At 39.0% G+C, this 16058-nt stretch overlaps 1 protein-coding gene across 1 annotated transcript; it reads right to left on the bottom strand.

The window, feature by feature from the left end:
- Window positions 1–11038: 11038 nt before the first annotated feature.
- Window positions 11039–15175, bottom strand: LOC149822542 (cell division cycle 20.2, cofactor of APC complex-like). Its single transcript, XM_089981116.1, has 5 exons — window positions 14736–15175; window positions 13857–14135; window positions 13485–13754; window positions 12550–13134; window positions 11039–12469 (listed from the first exon to the last, which is right to left on the bottom strand). Exons 1-5 carry the CDS (start codon window positions 14847–14849, stop codon window positions 12326–12328), a joined length of 1392 nt encoding a protein of 463 aa, XP_089837242.1. The 5' UTR covers window positions 14850–15175; the 3' UTR covers window positions 11039–12325.
- Between the last annotated feature and the right edge of the window lie 883 nt (window positions 15176–16058).

Here is a 16058-nt window from a genome sequence, read left to right as displayed (position 1 = left end):
CAAGAAGGCAGATGGTGTTGTTCATAACAAAGTGGGTGTTGCTGCGACATTTTTGCGCAATAGGACATTAAACACCTACACACAATATATAGCACCCCTTACCTATTTGAAGTCTTACAGCTGCACTCTCGTTCCTTCGTTGGAGCAACCCACTCAACTTCAATAATGGAGTCCCCACAATCAGCAAAGAAGAAAAGGGTGGCTGGCCAAAACGTCAAGAGAGAGAGAGAGAGAGAGAGAGAGAGAGAGAGAGAGAGAGAGGTCCAGCCGTTCCCCCCTCTCCTCCAAATTTAATTTCCTTCCCCACTTAGGGGAGTTTTGATTTTCAAAAACCTAACCTTCAGCCCACGTTTTTAGTGGGTGCTTGGAATTTCCAAAATCGCCCCCTTCCTCTCTTTAGCAAAATTATCTTAACCACCTATACTTGTTGCTTTAGTGGTACCCTTCTCCCTTATTGGTGGGATTTCCCTTACTTTTTGGTAAAGTGAGATGAAAAAGCCACATAAATAGGCTTGGCCAAGATCTCACGTTTTTACCTTCTTTTTTTTTTCACCAAAGTAAAAATTATCACTTTTCTTGTGCAAAAAGGAAAATCCATGCATAGGGGGTTTTGAACTGAAGACTTCAACCTAAGGGGTAACAAGCCCCACCACTTGTGCTATGTTACTTTTCGTTGCAAAGGGTGTGAATTAAATTGTATATAACCCTTTTAGTTTCGTTCCAGATTTCATAAAAAAAAACATAATGCTTTTCACTTCTACGTGGGCACACTGTAAGTTTTAAACTTGGGTTGTGGCTCCAACAACCATGTGCCCTACCACTACACCACACCATCACTTGGTGTTTACTTTTGCAAGAAAATTCCTTTTATGTCATATTTGGACGTTTTTCCTTGTTGATGGATTTCTTCCATTTTCAAGTGGATTTTTCACCCGTTGGTTCTAAACTTGCACTCTCTCACCATAAATGTGCTTCAGATTTCACGCTATTATCTCGAAACCATCGGATTTCTCCACTTGGCCTCGTGAACCAGGTCGGATCATTGGATCTCGCTAAAGTCCGGATCCAAGTGCCCTTTCTAGTATTCGTTACCGGGTTCGCTCTACTGGCCTGAAATCCTCAAAATCACATTGAATATTTCATAAACCATATTATTTCACATAAACACACGTTTTTATTTCATTAAAAATTCCTTAAAATTCATGGGTTTTACACAACCATTTTCCAACACCAAAATTGTCTATGAAAACTCGATATGAGAAGGTGTTTAAGAAGAGACCAGTCTATGCAAGTTTGAGAGTTTTTGGTTGTCGATGTTTTCCCTACTTTCGAGACTATGCCACAAACAAATTTGACCCAAAAATGTTGTCATGTGTATTCCTGGGTTATAGTGATCACCACACGGGCTATCGCTGCCTATTTTCTCCTATTGGCCGAGTTTATATACATCAAGACATGTCATATTTGATGAAGGTGTCTTTTCTTACCAAAACCAGGGTTACTATTTTAAAAAAACTAACGAGTGAGTTAATAAGTTTGGAAGAATGGTCAAACGAGAAAGACTCATATTATCATCACATTCCAACCGAATCTAATAACCAACAGTGATACATGGTGAGCTGGTCATACAAAGAGAGAGTGTTCAAAATGACCCAGCTGGTGTTCCATCTCAGGGTACTCTGGCTAGCAACCTAAGTCTTGATGACAGTAGGCAGACAATTGCTAATGAAAGAAGTGAAGAAGGCATCTCTAATACTCATAATTCTTGAGTTTATCATATGGTTACTCGTATGAGGGACAAAATAGTAAATCCCAATCCCAAGTCTTTTGTTGCTTTATCCGTTCTCCTAGAACCCAAGGGTCTCAAGGCTGCCCTTGCTTATAAAGGGTAGTGTGATGCTATGCATGAGGAGATGCATGCCATCAATATCAATGATACATGGGATCATGTGTCAAAACAACATGGAATTCATATAATCCGAACTAAATGGACCTACAAAACCAAATTAGAAAGTGATGGCTCAGTAGAACACTTAAAAGCTCATCTTATTGCTAAGAGATTTAATCAAATCCCGAGTGTTAACTTCATGGAAACTTTTTCTCCAGTTATAAAGCCAGCTATTATACGTATTGGCCTCACTATTGCTTTCGCCTATAATTGGGATATTCGATAGTTGGATGTTAAAAATGCATTTTTACATGATCATCTGAATGAAACAATATTTCTTGAATAGCCTCCAAGATTTCAAAATCCTCAATGTTCAGATTTTGTTTGTAAACTGAAGAAAGCCCTATATGGGCTAAAGTAGGCTCCTCGGGCTTGCTATGATCAGTTTGACACTTTCCTCCTGTCTCTTGATTTTTTCTCAAGCATTGTTGATCCCTCATTATTTATCTGCAAAAGTGGATCCATAATAGTCATTGTCTTACTGTATGTTGATGATATTATTCTTACTGGCAATGATACTCAATTTCTCAGTCATTTTATCAAAACTGTAAGTCAAGAATTTGCAATGAAAGATCAGGGGTTCTTGCACTATTTTCTGAGAATTGAAGTCCAACGGTTCTCAGCGGGTTTATTCTTGAATCCGAAGCGATATGCCTACAAGCTCCTTGATAAAACTCAGATGATTGGTGTCAAGCCTGTCTCTATGCCCATGTTGACTCATGCCACAAGCACCAAAGATGGTGATTTGCCATTTCGGGATTCTACCTTTTATCGAAGCCTTGTTGGAGGCCTTTAGTATCTCACAATGACTTGCCCAGATTTATCATTCAGTGTTAATTTTGTCAGCTAGTTCATGCATAACCCGACCAATACTCATTTTCAGATGGTTAAACAAATTCTTTGTTCATGGCACTATTGACCATGTAATCCGGTTACTCTCGCACACCTCTTTGTCATTATATGCATTCTCTTTTGTTGATTGGGCAGGTTTCTCTATTACCTGATGCTCTACCTCTGGCTTTTGCACGTTTCTTGGTAACAATTGCATTTTCTGAAGTGCCAAAAAACAACCTACTATTGTTAGGTCCAGCTCAGAAGCGGAATACAGATCCATGGCATCAACTACTGCTGAACTTATGTGTCTCACATTCCTTTTGTGTGATTTAGGAATATTTCTTCATCAACCACCTATTCTTTTTTGTGACAATATTTTGATTCTTTAGACTACAATGAAGCCGACATTTCATTCCTGCATGAAGCATGTTGAAATCGATTATCATTTTGTCCATGAAAAAGTTGCGCTAAGAACTCCACTCACTCGTTATGTGACCTCCTCTAAACAGATTGCTGACATCTTTACCAAGCCTCTTCCACGAACTCACTTCCTTGATTTATGAGTCAAACTGGGTCTCTCTACTCCTCTCATGACCAATTTAATAGGGACTGTTAGCAAAAAAGACAATCCAAATGATAAACTCGAGTTTGATCCAAGATAATCTTGAAGATAATCCAAATGATAAACTCAAGTTTATCCAAGATCATCATGCGCCAAAATGGGAAACTCGATAAACCCGAGTTTAATCCTACGCCAAATGGGAACCTTAACGGAAGGTCACGATAATGATAAACTTAATAAGCTCGAGTTTATCGTTCCAGCTCAAGAGGCCAACATGATTAGGGATACCATTCCAGCTTAAGAGGCCAGCGTGATTGAAGATTAGAACAAAGTTCAAGAAGATCAAGTTACTGAAGAGAATATCAGTAGACAGCTAAAGAATCGGTTGAGACTCTTATCATATGTAACTGAATGGATAATAACATTATGGTTAATGATAATCGGCTAAGGAAAGTCGATAGACAATGTAACCATTTTGTAACTATTTTAATAGTAGAAAACTCCACACGTAGCGTGTTGAGTGGAGTATCGTGGACGTAGGTGAGTGTTCACCGAACCACGTTAATATCTTGGACTTTGTCCCTCGTGTTTTTTTTTTTATGCTTTGGATAAGCAAAGATTGGGCATGGATCTGCTATTCCAGACCACACGCATTGCACTTAGATCTTTTACGTGTTGTGAACGCAACAGAAAATAAGAAATGCAAGTTAAGCTCAACAAAATAGGGGCATAACAATGCTTATGTCGTAGCCTTCTTTTCTCATGGTGATTCTGCTTAGTTATAATTTGGTGGAGATGTTTTTTCTAGATCAAACTGCTTGTGTGCTTCAAACAAATCCAAGCATGAAAATAGCTGCAACTACATTCAAAGGGAGATGGATAAGCCTGCCTATCATTAATTCGAGTACTAGTAGCAAATTAATCAACGGATTTGCATAGAAGATTGTGTAGGATCTAAAATCAACCATAGAAAAGCTCAAGCAAAGGAGAGAAGGGATCAAATGAAAAAAACCAGTTTTATCTTTAATTCAAAAGGATCAAGCAAATGAATCATCAAATTTGTAGAAAAGATTGGGTAGGAGCTCAAATCAATAATAGAAGCTCAAGCAAAGAAGAGCAAATGGATCAACAAAAAAAACCAGTTCTATCTTTAATTCAAGAGGTTCAGCAACATGAATCAACAAATTTGCAGAAAAGATTTAGGAGCCCAAATCAATGATGTATCATAAGCTCAAGCTAAGGAGAGTAAATGGATCAAATGAAAAAAACTAGTTATATCATCAAATCAAGAGGATCTGCAGCAAATAAATCAACAAATTTGCCAAAAATATTAAGTAAATCAACAATAGAAAAGCTCAAGCGAAGGAGAGCAAATGGATCAAACGAAAAAATTTCCACCAGGTTAGGTCCGCATCTTCATTTTGGCTTAGCTGTGATACAAACCCATTTAAAGTCAACTTGTTTGAACCCAAATGCTTACCTAAACACGTCCATACCCATTTACAGACCACTGCCTAAACTATCCACAAGTACCTGTTTGACTCAAGTGAAACCATTTTGAATCCAATCAATTATATTTGGACCAAGAAGCCTTTACAGTTTGTCTTCTTTTTACTTTGACTTAAATATTGCAAGTGGATCTATTTTACCAATCGTTAGAGAGCAACATGGTCCATATGCTCTCTCTCTCTCTCTCTCTCTCTCTCTCTCTCTCTCTCTCTCTCTCTCTCTCTCTCTCTCTCTTTGTATAGATCGTTGGCAAAATAAATCTTGTTGTCAGTTTCTATGGATCTGCATTAATTCATACCCGTTAGAGATGGTGTCACCGAATAAACAAATGCAGACCAGATTCGAAGCCGAATGATGCAAAAGTAGAGCAACATGCAACCTGAATCCAAAAGATCCATTTGGGTCTTAGTTATAATTTAAGGTTATTATTTTAGTTTTATTTAGATTTGGATTTTTTCAATGTAAATGGATCTACCTCGGATTCCAAATAAGCTTAGGGGTTTCTCGTCTTCTCCTATATAAATGCTCATTGTTAGGGTTTCTCAACAATAATTGATGGATTGAATTATTGTTATTTTTTTTGAATTTATGCATTAATTTTTCTTTATTTCCATGGCTTGACGCCGGGTTGTGAATACGGTCCAAGCCAGAAAATCGTCTAAGACTCCCCAGCAAGGAAGTTATCAAACCCTTTCAAGAAAAAAGGATCCCTCTCCCGTAGGACACCACCCATGGCTTTAGAGAATTTATTATGGATGAAACTGATAGAGCCTCATGTGAGGAGGAGGAGACCACCATCATGGTACATGGAATGTTAGGAGCTTGGGTCACCGTTGGCAACTTTTGGAAGTGTTGAAATCCAATAAGATTGATTTGACTTTCTTATTGGAGACGAAGGTCACCATAGATCCAAGTTCCTCAACTGGAAAAAGAATTCCTAGGATATGCTTTGACAGGAAATTCTGAGGCCGTTGACAAACAGGAAAAAAATGGCATTTTGGATTCACGATATAAGCAGTTATACTGGGGTTGCTTCTCTATAGAAAGGTCAAGTGCAGGACATAGCATTATGGAAAGGCTGGTTGAAGATCCTATCCTCAACTAAGCATTGAAAGCCGTCGATTGGATCTAGTCTCCATATAGCTAACAGAGAGCCCTCGAAGAGACCCTACCGATTGTGGATTTTCCTCAAGACAGATTTTGTACAGTTTTGAGAGGTGCATATTGTACAAAAATCTAGTTGTAATTCGAATTCTGTATTTAATCATAATAATAGTGGGGTTGCTCAAATCATGGAAAGACCATCATTGTACAAAAATCTAGTTGTAATTCGAATTCTGTATTTAATCATGGAATAGTGGGGTTGCTCAAATCATGGAAAGACCATCCGATTGGGGGGTCCATTCGAGGGATGATATACAACTGTTTATCAATGGTAGGGGGTCTCTGCCTAACCACAACTTTTCAAAAAAAGAAAAGAAAGAAGATTATCTAAATCATTTTATAATAACTATAAAAAGGCTACTAAATATAATTTCTGAAATAGGCAGTTTTTTCTAAATAACTGACAAGTTATTAGCTGTTTTTTTCAAAATTACTCTAAAACTTTGCGGAATTCTAGTCATTTTTCCCGGAGCAGTCAGCAGTTTTGAAGCTCATGAAAGGCATAAACACATTTTGACATAAACCCTTGTTTATTAAATGCCTTACTACCAAAATGATTTGGCAACTGGAATGTCTCTGGCATCTCTTTCCCCCCCTCACTGTAAATGAAACAAAAAAATTAAGCATCATGGTGTAAAAGTCCATAGAAACAATCAATGTGGAAATCTAAAAGTCCACACTCCTGTTTTCACATAAAAAGTCCACACACCCCTCCATATGAAGAAATTTCATGGAAAAAAGGACTTTTAGAACCACTTCTCATGTCCCTTTCCCATGGGAATAAAACAAAAGACAATCAATGTGAAATTTCATGGCAAGGACTTGAGAGTTTGTAGCCTCTGAAGGGATGAGGTAGCATGACTTGTGAGAGAAGAGTATCAATGTTGGCTTGTGGCATAATATAAAAGACAATCAATGTGAAATTAAATTGATATAGCTGTGGATTCGTATCTGTCTACTCACTATACTTTTGCACACAAAAATGGTACCATGCATTGACGATCCATAGTCACTTCAGGAGAATTTTAAATGTTTTGAATTTTTTAACAGGGAAAAAGAGAGCCATGAGAAGACATTTTGAATAAGGTGAGTCGAGGACATTTTGAATAAGCATAATTTGGGGACAGGGCCTGGGCCTGCTAGGGGTGGCAATCGGGTCGGGTTGGCAGGTTGGCGTGTCAGCATACCTCAACCCGAACCCGACCCGTTTAATAAACGGGTCAGGCGGGTTGGCATACCCCTAACACGAACCCGACCCGTTTAATAAACGGGTTACGCGGGTCAACCCGTTTATTAAACGGGTTCATTTTTTCCAAACCCGAAACCCGACCCGCCTGTCAGGTGTGGGGCCCAAGCGATCGGGTACTTAAGTGGTTTGATGGCTTTTTTATGATGTTTGGGATGTTGATGGTCATTTGCGTATTAAAGAGGTCATTCTATGCCGTGGTGCTGTGCTGCATACAACAACAACAACAACAACAACTACGCCTTCATCCCAAAACAATTGGGGTCAGCGATATGAACCAAAAAAGAAATTCATTTTGGGTCTTCCACATGAATCCTTTTCCTCCAATCATTTCTATCCAACGTCATGTCCTCGGTGAGGTTCAAAGCATTCATATCCTTTCCTATCATCTCCATCCAAGTCTTCCTAGGCCTACCCCGACCTCTTTTAACTAATATATTTTCCCATTTCTCCAACCTTCTAACTGGAGCATCATTAGGCCTTCGCCGAATATGTCCAAACCACCGTAAACGATTCTCTCGCATCTTATTTTCAATGGGTGCAACACCTACCTTCTTACGTATCTCTTCGTTCCGAATCTTATCTTTTATTGTATTTCCACACATCCATCTAAGCATCCGCATCTCAGCTACACTCATTTTTTGAATATGATGTCTCTTGGCAGCCCAACATTCCGTACCATATAGTAAAGCGGGTCTAATAGTCGTCCTATAAAACTTTCCCTTCAACCGCAATGGCATTCTACGATCGCACAGCACTCCAGTAGCACTTTTCCATTTCATCCACCCAACCTTTATCCTATGATTTACATCTCCATCAATTTCTCCATACTTTTGAATGATGGATCCCAAATATTTGAAATAATCATTCACCGGTATATCTTGCTCACCAAGCTTCACTACACTCCCATCACTACTTCGTTGCTTACTAAACCGACATTCCATATATTCAGTCTTACTCTTACTCAACTTAAAACCTCTAGCTTCCAATGTCTGTCTCCATAATTCTAACTTAGCATTAACCCCAGCTCTAGACTCATCAATCAAAACAATATCATCAGCAAACAACATACACCACGGTACATTTTCTTGAATTGATCTCGTAAGCTCATCCATCACTATCGCAAATAGGAAAGGGCTTAAAGCAGATCCTTGATGTAACCCAACCGTTATCGGAAAATTGGTTGTCACCCCTCCACAAGTGCGGACATTGGTTACTACTCCTTCATACATATCTTTAATTATACTAATGTACTTGAGAGAAACACCTTTCTTCATCATTGTCCACCAGAGAACGTCCCTAGGTACTCTATCGTATGCCTTCTCTAAATCAATAAAAACCATATGCAAATCTTTGTTCCTCTCTCTATATCTTTCAATAAGTTGTCTAAGAAGATGTATAGCTTCCATAGTTGATCTTCCAGGCATAAAACCAAATTGATTCTCCGATATCATGACAACCTTCCTCAACCTAGACTCAATCACCCTCTCCCAAAGTTTCATAGTATGACTCATGAGTTTTATACCACGATAGTTTGTGCAATCTTGTATATCACCCTTATTCTTATATAAAGGCACCAAAGTACTCTTCCTCCACTCATTAGGCATCTTATTTGTTCGCCAAATCAAGTTAAAAAGATTTGTCAACCATTCTAAACCTTTCTCTCCCAAGCATTTCCAAGCCTCGATAGGTATACCATCTGGGCCAACTGCCCTTCTTGATTTCATTTTCTTCAAAGCCTCTGCAATTTCTTTCTTTTGAATCTTGCGCATGAAGTCACGATTTATCTCATGAAAAGGAATGGAGAAGTCTCCAAGATCTTGAGCATGACTATCATTAAATAGCTTATCAAAATAATCTTTCCATCTCTCCTTAATCTCCTCATCTTTGACTAAAACCCTTTGCGTTTCATCTTTGATACATCTAACCATACCCAAATCCTTCGATTTCCTATCTCTCATCTTTGCAAGCCTATAAATATCCTTCTCGCCTTCTTTGGTATCCAACTTGTCATAAACCTCCTTATATACCTTAGCCCTCGCGTTTCGAACAACTTTTTTAGCTTCCTTCTTTGCTATCATATACTTCTCCAAATTCTCATTATCACGACTCTTACTTAGATTTCTATAACACTCTCTTTTAACCTTAATAGCTAATTTGACATCCTCGTTCCACCATGATGTATCCTTACCTAGTGGTGCACCGCCTTTAGACTCACCCAATACCTCCTTAGCTACTTTTCTCATACCACCCGCTATCTTATTCCACATTGATTCTGAATCCTCCTCGAGACACCAATCAACTTCCTTAACTACCTGCGCTACAAACATTCCTTGTTTAGCTCCTTTCAGTGCCCACCACTTAATTCTAGGATCTATCCTATGTCTATCCCTTTTGCGGCATTGTCTAATTCTAAGATCTAAAATTAAGACTCTATGTTGTGTAGCTACACTTTCTCCTGGTCTTACAATCGATGCAACAACCCCTATCTCTCTTTCTAAGTAGGAAAAAATCTATCTGACTCGTATTAACCCCACTTTTAAATGTTACTAGGTGAGACTCCCTCTTCCTAAACCAAGTGTTTGCTAAGATCATATCATAGGACAAACAAAAATCTAAAATCCTTTCTCCACTTTCATTTCTTTCTCCTATACCATAGCCTCCATGGATATTCTCAAATCCATCCCTACTAATGCCTACATGTCCATTAAGTGACCGCCGATGAAAAGCTTTTCTCCATAAGATGTCTCTTGTACTACTCCATCTAAATCTTCCCAAAATTGATGCTTAATGGAATCATCTAAACCTACTTGAGGTGCATAAACACTAATAATATTAATAATATCCGTACCTAATACTAATTTAATAAGTAAAATTCTATCACCCTTCCTACGGACCTCAACTACATTATCTATAAACTGACGACTCATAACAATTCCCTACTCCATTCCTATTCCTATTTATTCCTGTATACCAAATCTTATATCCCCAAGGTTCTATCACTTTAGCTTTCTCACCTACCCATTTGGTCTCTTGAAGACATAAAATATCAATCTTTCTCCTACACATAACATCTACTAACTCTACCAACTTACCAGTTAAAGACCCTATGTTCCAAGTGGCTAACCTAATTTTATGGTCTTGGACTAACTTCTTTACCCCCATTTTATGGTGCTGTGCTGCATGCGTGTAGAAAATGTTATGCCCGCGTCAACACTGTCCTGGAATTGTAATTCAACCATCCATCCCCCCAACATTTAGATGGACAGCGCGCACACATCTGGAAAATGTTAGGATGGATGGCTGTCAGGCACTGCATATAATGATGTTTGCAATTGCAATTCCTGTTTGGAGATGTTTTGGATTTTTTTACGCAGTGGTGCTGCTGATTATATAGCATGCATATCTCAACATTTCTGGAGATGGAAAAATGTAAAGATGGAATGGATAGCTGCAGGTGGCGACAGTGTGCAATGTGAAGTCTTCATATAATCCAAAATTTCAGTATAATCATCTGGATACGGATTAAAAGGAAAAAAAGAGAGCATAACACAGATTTACGTGGTTCACCACACCAATTTGTGTGGCTACATCCACGGAATGCAAATGACAAGATATTCCACTATAATTAAAAACATATTACAAAATAATCATGAGTAGAACACCTCTCTGCTCACTCTGTGTAATGTTTAAAAGGAAAAAAAGAGAGCATAACACAGATTTACGTGGTTCACCACACCAATTTGTGTGGCTACATCCACGGAATGCAAATGACAAGATATTCCACTATAATTAAAAACATATTACAAAATAATCATGAGTAGAACACCTCTCTGCTCACTCTGTGTAATGTACAATATACACTGACAATCTGAGCCAACTTTAAAACTAGAACCACCAAAATGAAAAAAAGAACTCTTTAAGAAGCTGGCGCTGCTTGTGGAGAAACTATGGCTCATTCTGATTACCAAAAAACTCAAATATCACTGGCTATTACTGATTACCAAAAAACACCACTGGCTTCCATATGTAGACTCCTCTTTTTGAAGCTGGGTCACAAAAAGGATTAATTTGAAGATTTTCCAGTTCTATAAATAAAAAGGACATTTGATTTTCCAGTTCTATAAATAATTTTGGAAGAACGCACACTGCAATAATTTAGAAGAAAACATTTGATCACCACTGGCTATTTACTGATTACCAAAAAACACCACTGGCTTCCATTGTACTCCTCTTTTGAAGCTGGGTCACAAAAAGGATTAATTTGAAGATTTTCCAGTTCTATAAATAAAAAAGGACATTTGATTTTCCAGTTCTATAAATAATTTTGGAAGAACGCACACTGCAATAATTTAGAAGAAAACATTTGATGTTAAAGCACACCACTGCAATAACTTGATACTGCTCAGTTTTTTAGTAACTTTTGGCATCAATATCAAGCCAAAATAGTATCTTGATTCTTATAAATTTTCAAATATTTTAGAAATAAATATCACTCATATCATAGTTGAGTGATATTAGCTCAGACTTGTAGTCATATGCATTTTAAATGCTTGTCAAAATAATATGCAAGGTAATTCAAAAGGCTAAATTTTTGCTCATTTAAAAAGCTGAATCATAATAAAAAAGCAAAGAAAAACATGTTTCAAATATATGATTTCAAACCTTGTAATATTCAATTACCATGGCTGGCCTAAAAGATTGTCAACTAAAGATGCAAATGTGAAGAACAAGCCCTAATAAACGGAGCAGCTTAGTGAACAAAACAAAACTCACCATCTGCAATTCAACAAAACAAGTTGAATCACAGGATGCAGAATTCATATTTTTGAAGGATAACTGTGTTCACGAAACAAGTTGAATCACAAAACAAGTTGAATCACAGTTATGATCAGCAAGTGGCTATGAGAAAAGCTGTTCAGTTCCCACAAACATCAAGAATAATAAATATAAATAAGGAAAAACTTACCTGGACTTTCAAGAACAAACTAAAAACTTACCATCCTGTGAATCAACAAGATGAGTTGGTTTGCAGGACAAGGTTCACGCGATCAATACCTTTTTACCTTATTCTGTTGGCATTTGCAAACGGCCCTTCTGGCTTACTGACAGGCTTCTTGTTCACCTCGGGATTCCCGAATACGTTCCAAAATCTCAATGTTTCATCCCCTGCAGAAGCAGATGCCACTGTGCACCCATCCGGACTCTGAGAAATGAGAAACAGCATAAATAATGAGTTATTCACATTCCAAAGCATAAAGGACATGTTCCATAGAGATACTATACCTGAGCCATGAACAGAACTCTTGAAGTATGACCCATCAGTTCTGCCATCTTAACCATAGATGGATATTTCCACAATGTCAGCTGGTTCTGAGCAAACCCATGTGAACTAAGAAGTTCTCTTTCAGTTTTACTCCATAAGAGCGAACAAACTTGTGAACCAGTATCTACTGAGTTCAGGCAGGACCCAGTATGGGTATTCCAGAACTTGATACAGCGGTCACCAGCACCACCCCCTGATGCCAGCAGATTTCCCTGGAATGGGCACCAAGCCAATGCTTTAACTGCAGCCCGGTGATCTTCAAGTCTGTGCAGCCACTGAGTTCTAGCATTTCGGTCTGCTGCCACTGTCCGATCCCAAATGTACAGAAGGTTGTCATTCCCTCCACTGGCTAATTGCTGGCCTGAGCTTGACCATTTCAGTCCGCAGACCTCCTGTTCATGTCCTTTGTATTCTTCAACAATGTGAGATCGAATCCGCACATCATTGTTAAATATCAAACCATCCCTTCCACCGGTCGTGAGAATATGAGAATTCCATGCAAGAGAACCAACTCTTGATTGATGACCACCTCGAAGAGTTCTCAACTGCAGAAGCCATGAACAATATGAGATTTTCAGTACACTAAAAAGAACTTAAGATATCCTAAGATATTTTCAAAGAATAAATTCTAAACTCTCTCTCTCTCTCTCTCTCTCTCTCTCTCTCTCTCTCTCTCTCTCTCTCTCTCTCTCTCCCTTTGAGAGAAATATATCCTTAATTCTCAGTTTTTTTTCTTAGGTCACAGCAACATAGGCTTTAGATGAAAACCAATTTATCAAAATATGAGAGATTGAAGGTTGAAACTATCCTGAAATTGAACCATTATTTATGGTCAAGTAACCTGTTGATCATAAAGATAACCGAGAAGAGGGGTGTGGAAGGCAGAGAAACAAACCTGCTTACTTGCTGAGGCATCCCACAACTGAACCGCAGAACTGTTTAAACCAATGGCGATATGCCTACCATCAGGAGCCCAACTGATGCTTGTAACCGGGCCGTTCTCCTCATCTACAGACATCAGCTCAGAAGCTGCCCCATCCGATGCATCCCAGAGATAGACGGAATGCCCGAGAGCAACTGCCAAGACATTACTGCTGCTCCAGTCAAGCAGATTTAGATAATAGTCATCCTGAAGCTCAGGTGCATCCAGAGTTCTCTCTGCAGACTGACATATCAAAAAAGGCACACTGTTGCTACCCCCAAAAGAAAATAATCTGCAATTCAATGGACTGAATTATGTTAATGACAAGTGCCGAAAGACACGCACCTGAGGGATACATCTACGAGGCTTCACCGAGCTAGAACGCTGTGTAGATGCGCTATCAGAGCAGACCTCATGCATAATATTCTCCACAGGTTCTGGAGGTTTGCTCCTGAAAGCAAGGATTCTAGTCCGGTTCTTCAGGCACACCTCTGCTAGACGCTTCCGATAAGCTTCTTGCGACGGAGAACCAGTGCCTGCTGGTTTCTCTTTCTTTGAGTCGACCATCAAATATTGAGCAATATCAAGGTCCATGGCTCCCCTATTGGGAATAAACCTGTCATACTGAAAACAAAAAAACCACAACATTCAGAGTTGGATTGATGAAGCAGACAAATATTAAGAAATAAAGAAAAAAGAACAAACAAAGAAAAGGAATTCACAGGAAATCAATTTCAAACATAAAAAACTCCATTGGAATATTCAGGGAAAACAGGATGTGCAGGAAACTCGTCGCCAAAAGAAACCCATCAACACATCGGGTAAAAAAAGACAACCCATAACTCAATTTCTTGAGTTGAATCCAGAAATCAGAAGAAATTCTAAGAAATCTGATGCAAACAGCGAATTCGGAAGAAATCCTCCAAAAAATAGCACACAATTCCAAAGATCAAAACATCCACTGGAAAATTAAGGGAAAACAGGGGACGTACTGGAAACTCATCGCCAAAAAATAACCCATCAACAAATTGGTGAAAAAATGACAACCCATATCGCAAATTCTCGAGTTAGATTCTAAAATCAAAAGAAATGATGGGCAATCTGATTCGAAGAGCAACAACACTGATATAGCACAACAAGCAAAAAAAGAAAACCCTCATCTAAAATCATAGAAAAATTTCCAAAAACACAAAGAACGATATGGAGAAGCCGGGAGAGACATACGTGAGGCTTGAACGGTGGGTTTCTGGGAACAATCCGCTCTTGAAGAAGAGGCCGTTGGCGAATCTTGGTAGAAGAAGGTGAAGATATCGATCCCAATTCCATGCCCTGATCCATCCCTGATAAAACTTAAAAAAAGGAAAAAAGAGCGATAAATTCAAGCTAAATACACAGATGCAAGAAAAATATAAGCAAAAAATTGCAGTTAGCAATGGTGGATCGATTTTTGTGCGTTAGCGAGCGAGCGAGCGAACGAGCGAACGAGAGAGAGAGAGAGAGAGACGATATTGGAGAGGAGCTCTTAGGGTTTATTAATAGAGTCGGTGACTTCGTGTTTGAAAAACAAAAAAAAAATATATATTTTCCCAACGGCTAGAAGGTGTCAGACTCCTGAAACTAGCCGTTTGGGGATGCCCCAGTTGGCATGTTGTCCCCCTTGCCTCAAAAGAGCATGAACAACGCAGGGACAACTTATGAGCCTAACCGGAGCCCCTGAGGGGTTTGGTGCAGAGGGATGGGGCCTAGGACGCATCAATATAAGTGGTCTAGGTTCAAATCTAATGGGTGTCACCAGTTGCCCAACCAAAGCAGCAAGAGTAAGCCTCCGGGTTTTCCGCTACTAGGACAACTATCGTAGCAGGCGGGCCAGTCGGACTAGGTCTTTGAATCTCAAGGTGGTTTCTCTGTGCAATAAACCCCCAAAAAAATGGATCATTTTTATATGGCACAGAATACATATATCGAACACCAATGATTGATTCAAATTCAATCCGAGTTAACAGTAATATGATCAAGTAAAAATCCATACCCACATCCCAAATTTTTTAACTTGTTTCAAGGATCTCATTAGGAAATAAAGTGTCAGATTCAGATAGGATGTTTAACTAAATCCAATCCATTTGGACCCGAGCTACTGCTAGTCTTCAAACATTCTTGGTTATCAATAGCCTCAAAATCTTAAACCAGCTTACTACGTTTCACTGTTGAAATTTTTTTAGATAATCCAAGGGACCCCATCACCGACCGCACATTGGCTGGCCTACAGTTGGTAAAACCCTTGAGATCGCCCGTGCTCACCAGGGATGAGCCCAGCTTCGACCTTTTATTTTTTGATAGGCAAGCTGAGGGTAGGCATACAAGGTACCATTGGGTTTTGAACTTGCAATGTCCAAACACAAGGTGACTTGCACTAACAACTCTTACCAAACAAGCCAAGGCTCCATTGGTACACCCAGCTTTGACCTTGCGAAAAGGGATGCCACCCGTGGGTTTCGAACTTGTGACGTCGTATCAACTTAGTGACATTCACCAGTCGCCCCTACCAAA

This window comes from Nuphar pumila, chromosome 11 (genome assembly GCF_984573655.1).
Source record: "Nuphar pumila chromosome 11, dmNupPumi1.hap1.1, whole genome shotgun sequence".
NCBI classification, from domain to species: domain Eukaryota; kingdom Viridiplantae; phylum Streptophyta; class Magnoliopsida; order Nymphaeales; family Nymphaeaceae; genus Nuphar; species Nuphar pumila.
The sequence above is the reverse complement of the archived record's forward strand: the minus strand, read 5'-3'. Positions and strand labels throughout refer to the sequence as shown.

Coding starts and splice junctions, on each gene's coding strand:
- LOC149822542 (XM_089981116.1), bottom strand. CDS start 14,849: ATGGATCAGGGCATGGAATTGGGATCGATATCTTCACCTTCTTCTACC. Junction 14,136..14,735: donor ACCCACCGTTCAAGCCTCAC/GTATGTCTCTCC, acceptor TTTTGTTTTCAG/TATGACAGGTTTATTCCCAA. Junction 13,755..13,856: donor CTCGTAGATGTATCCCTCAG/GTGCGTGTCTTT, acceptor TTGATATGTCAG/TCTGCAGAGAGAACTCTGGA.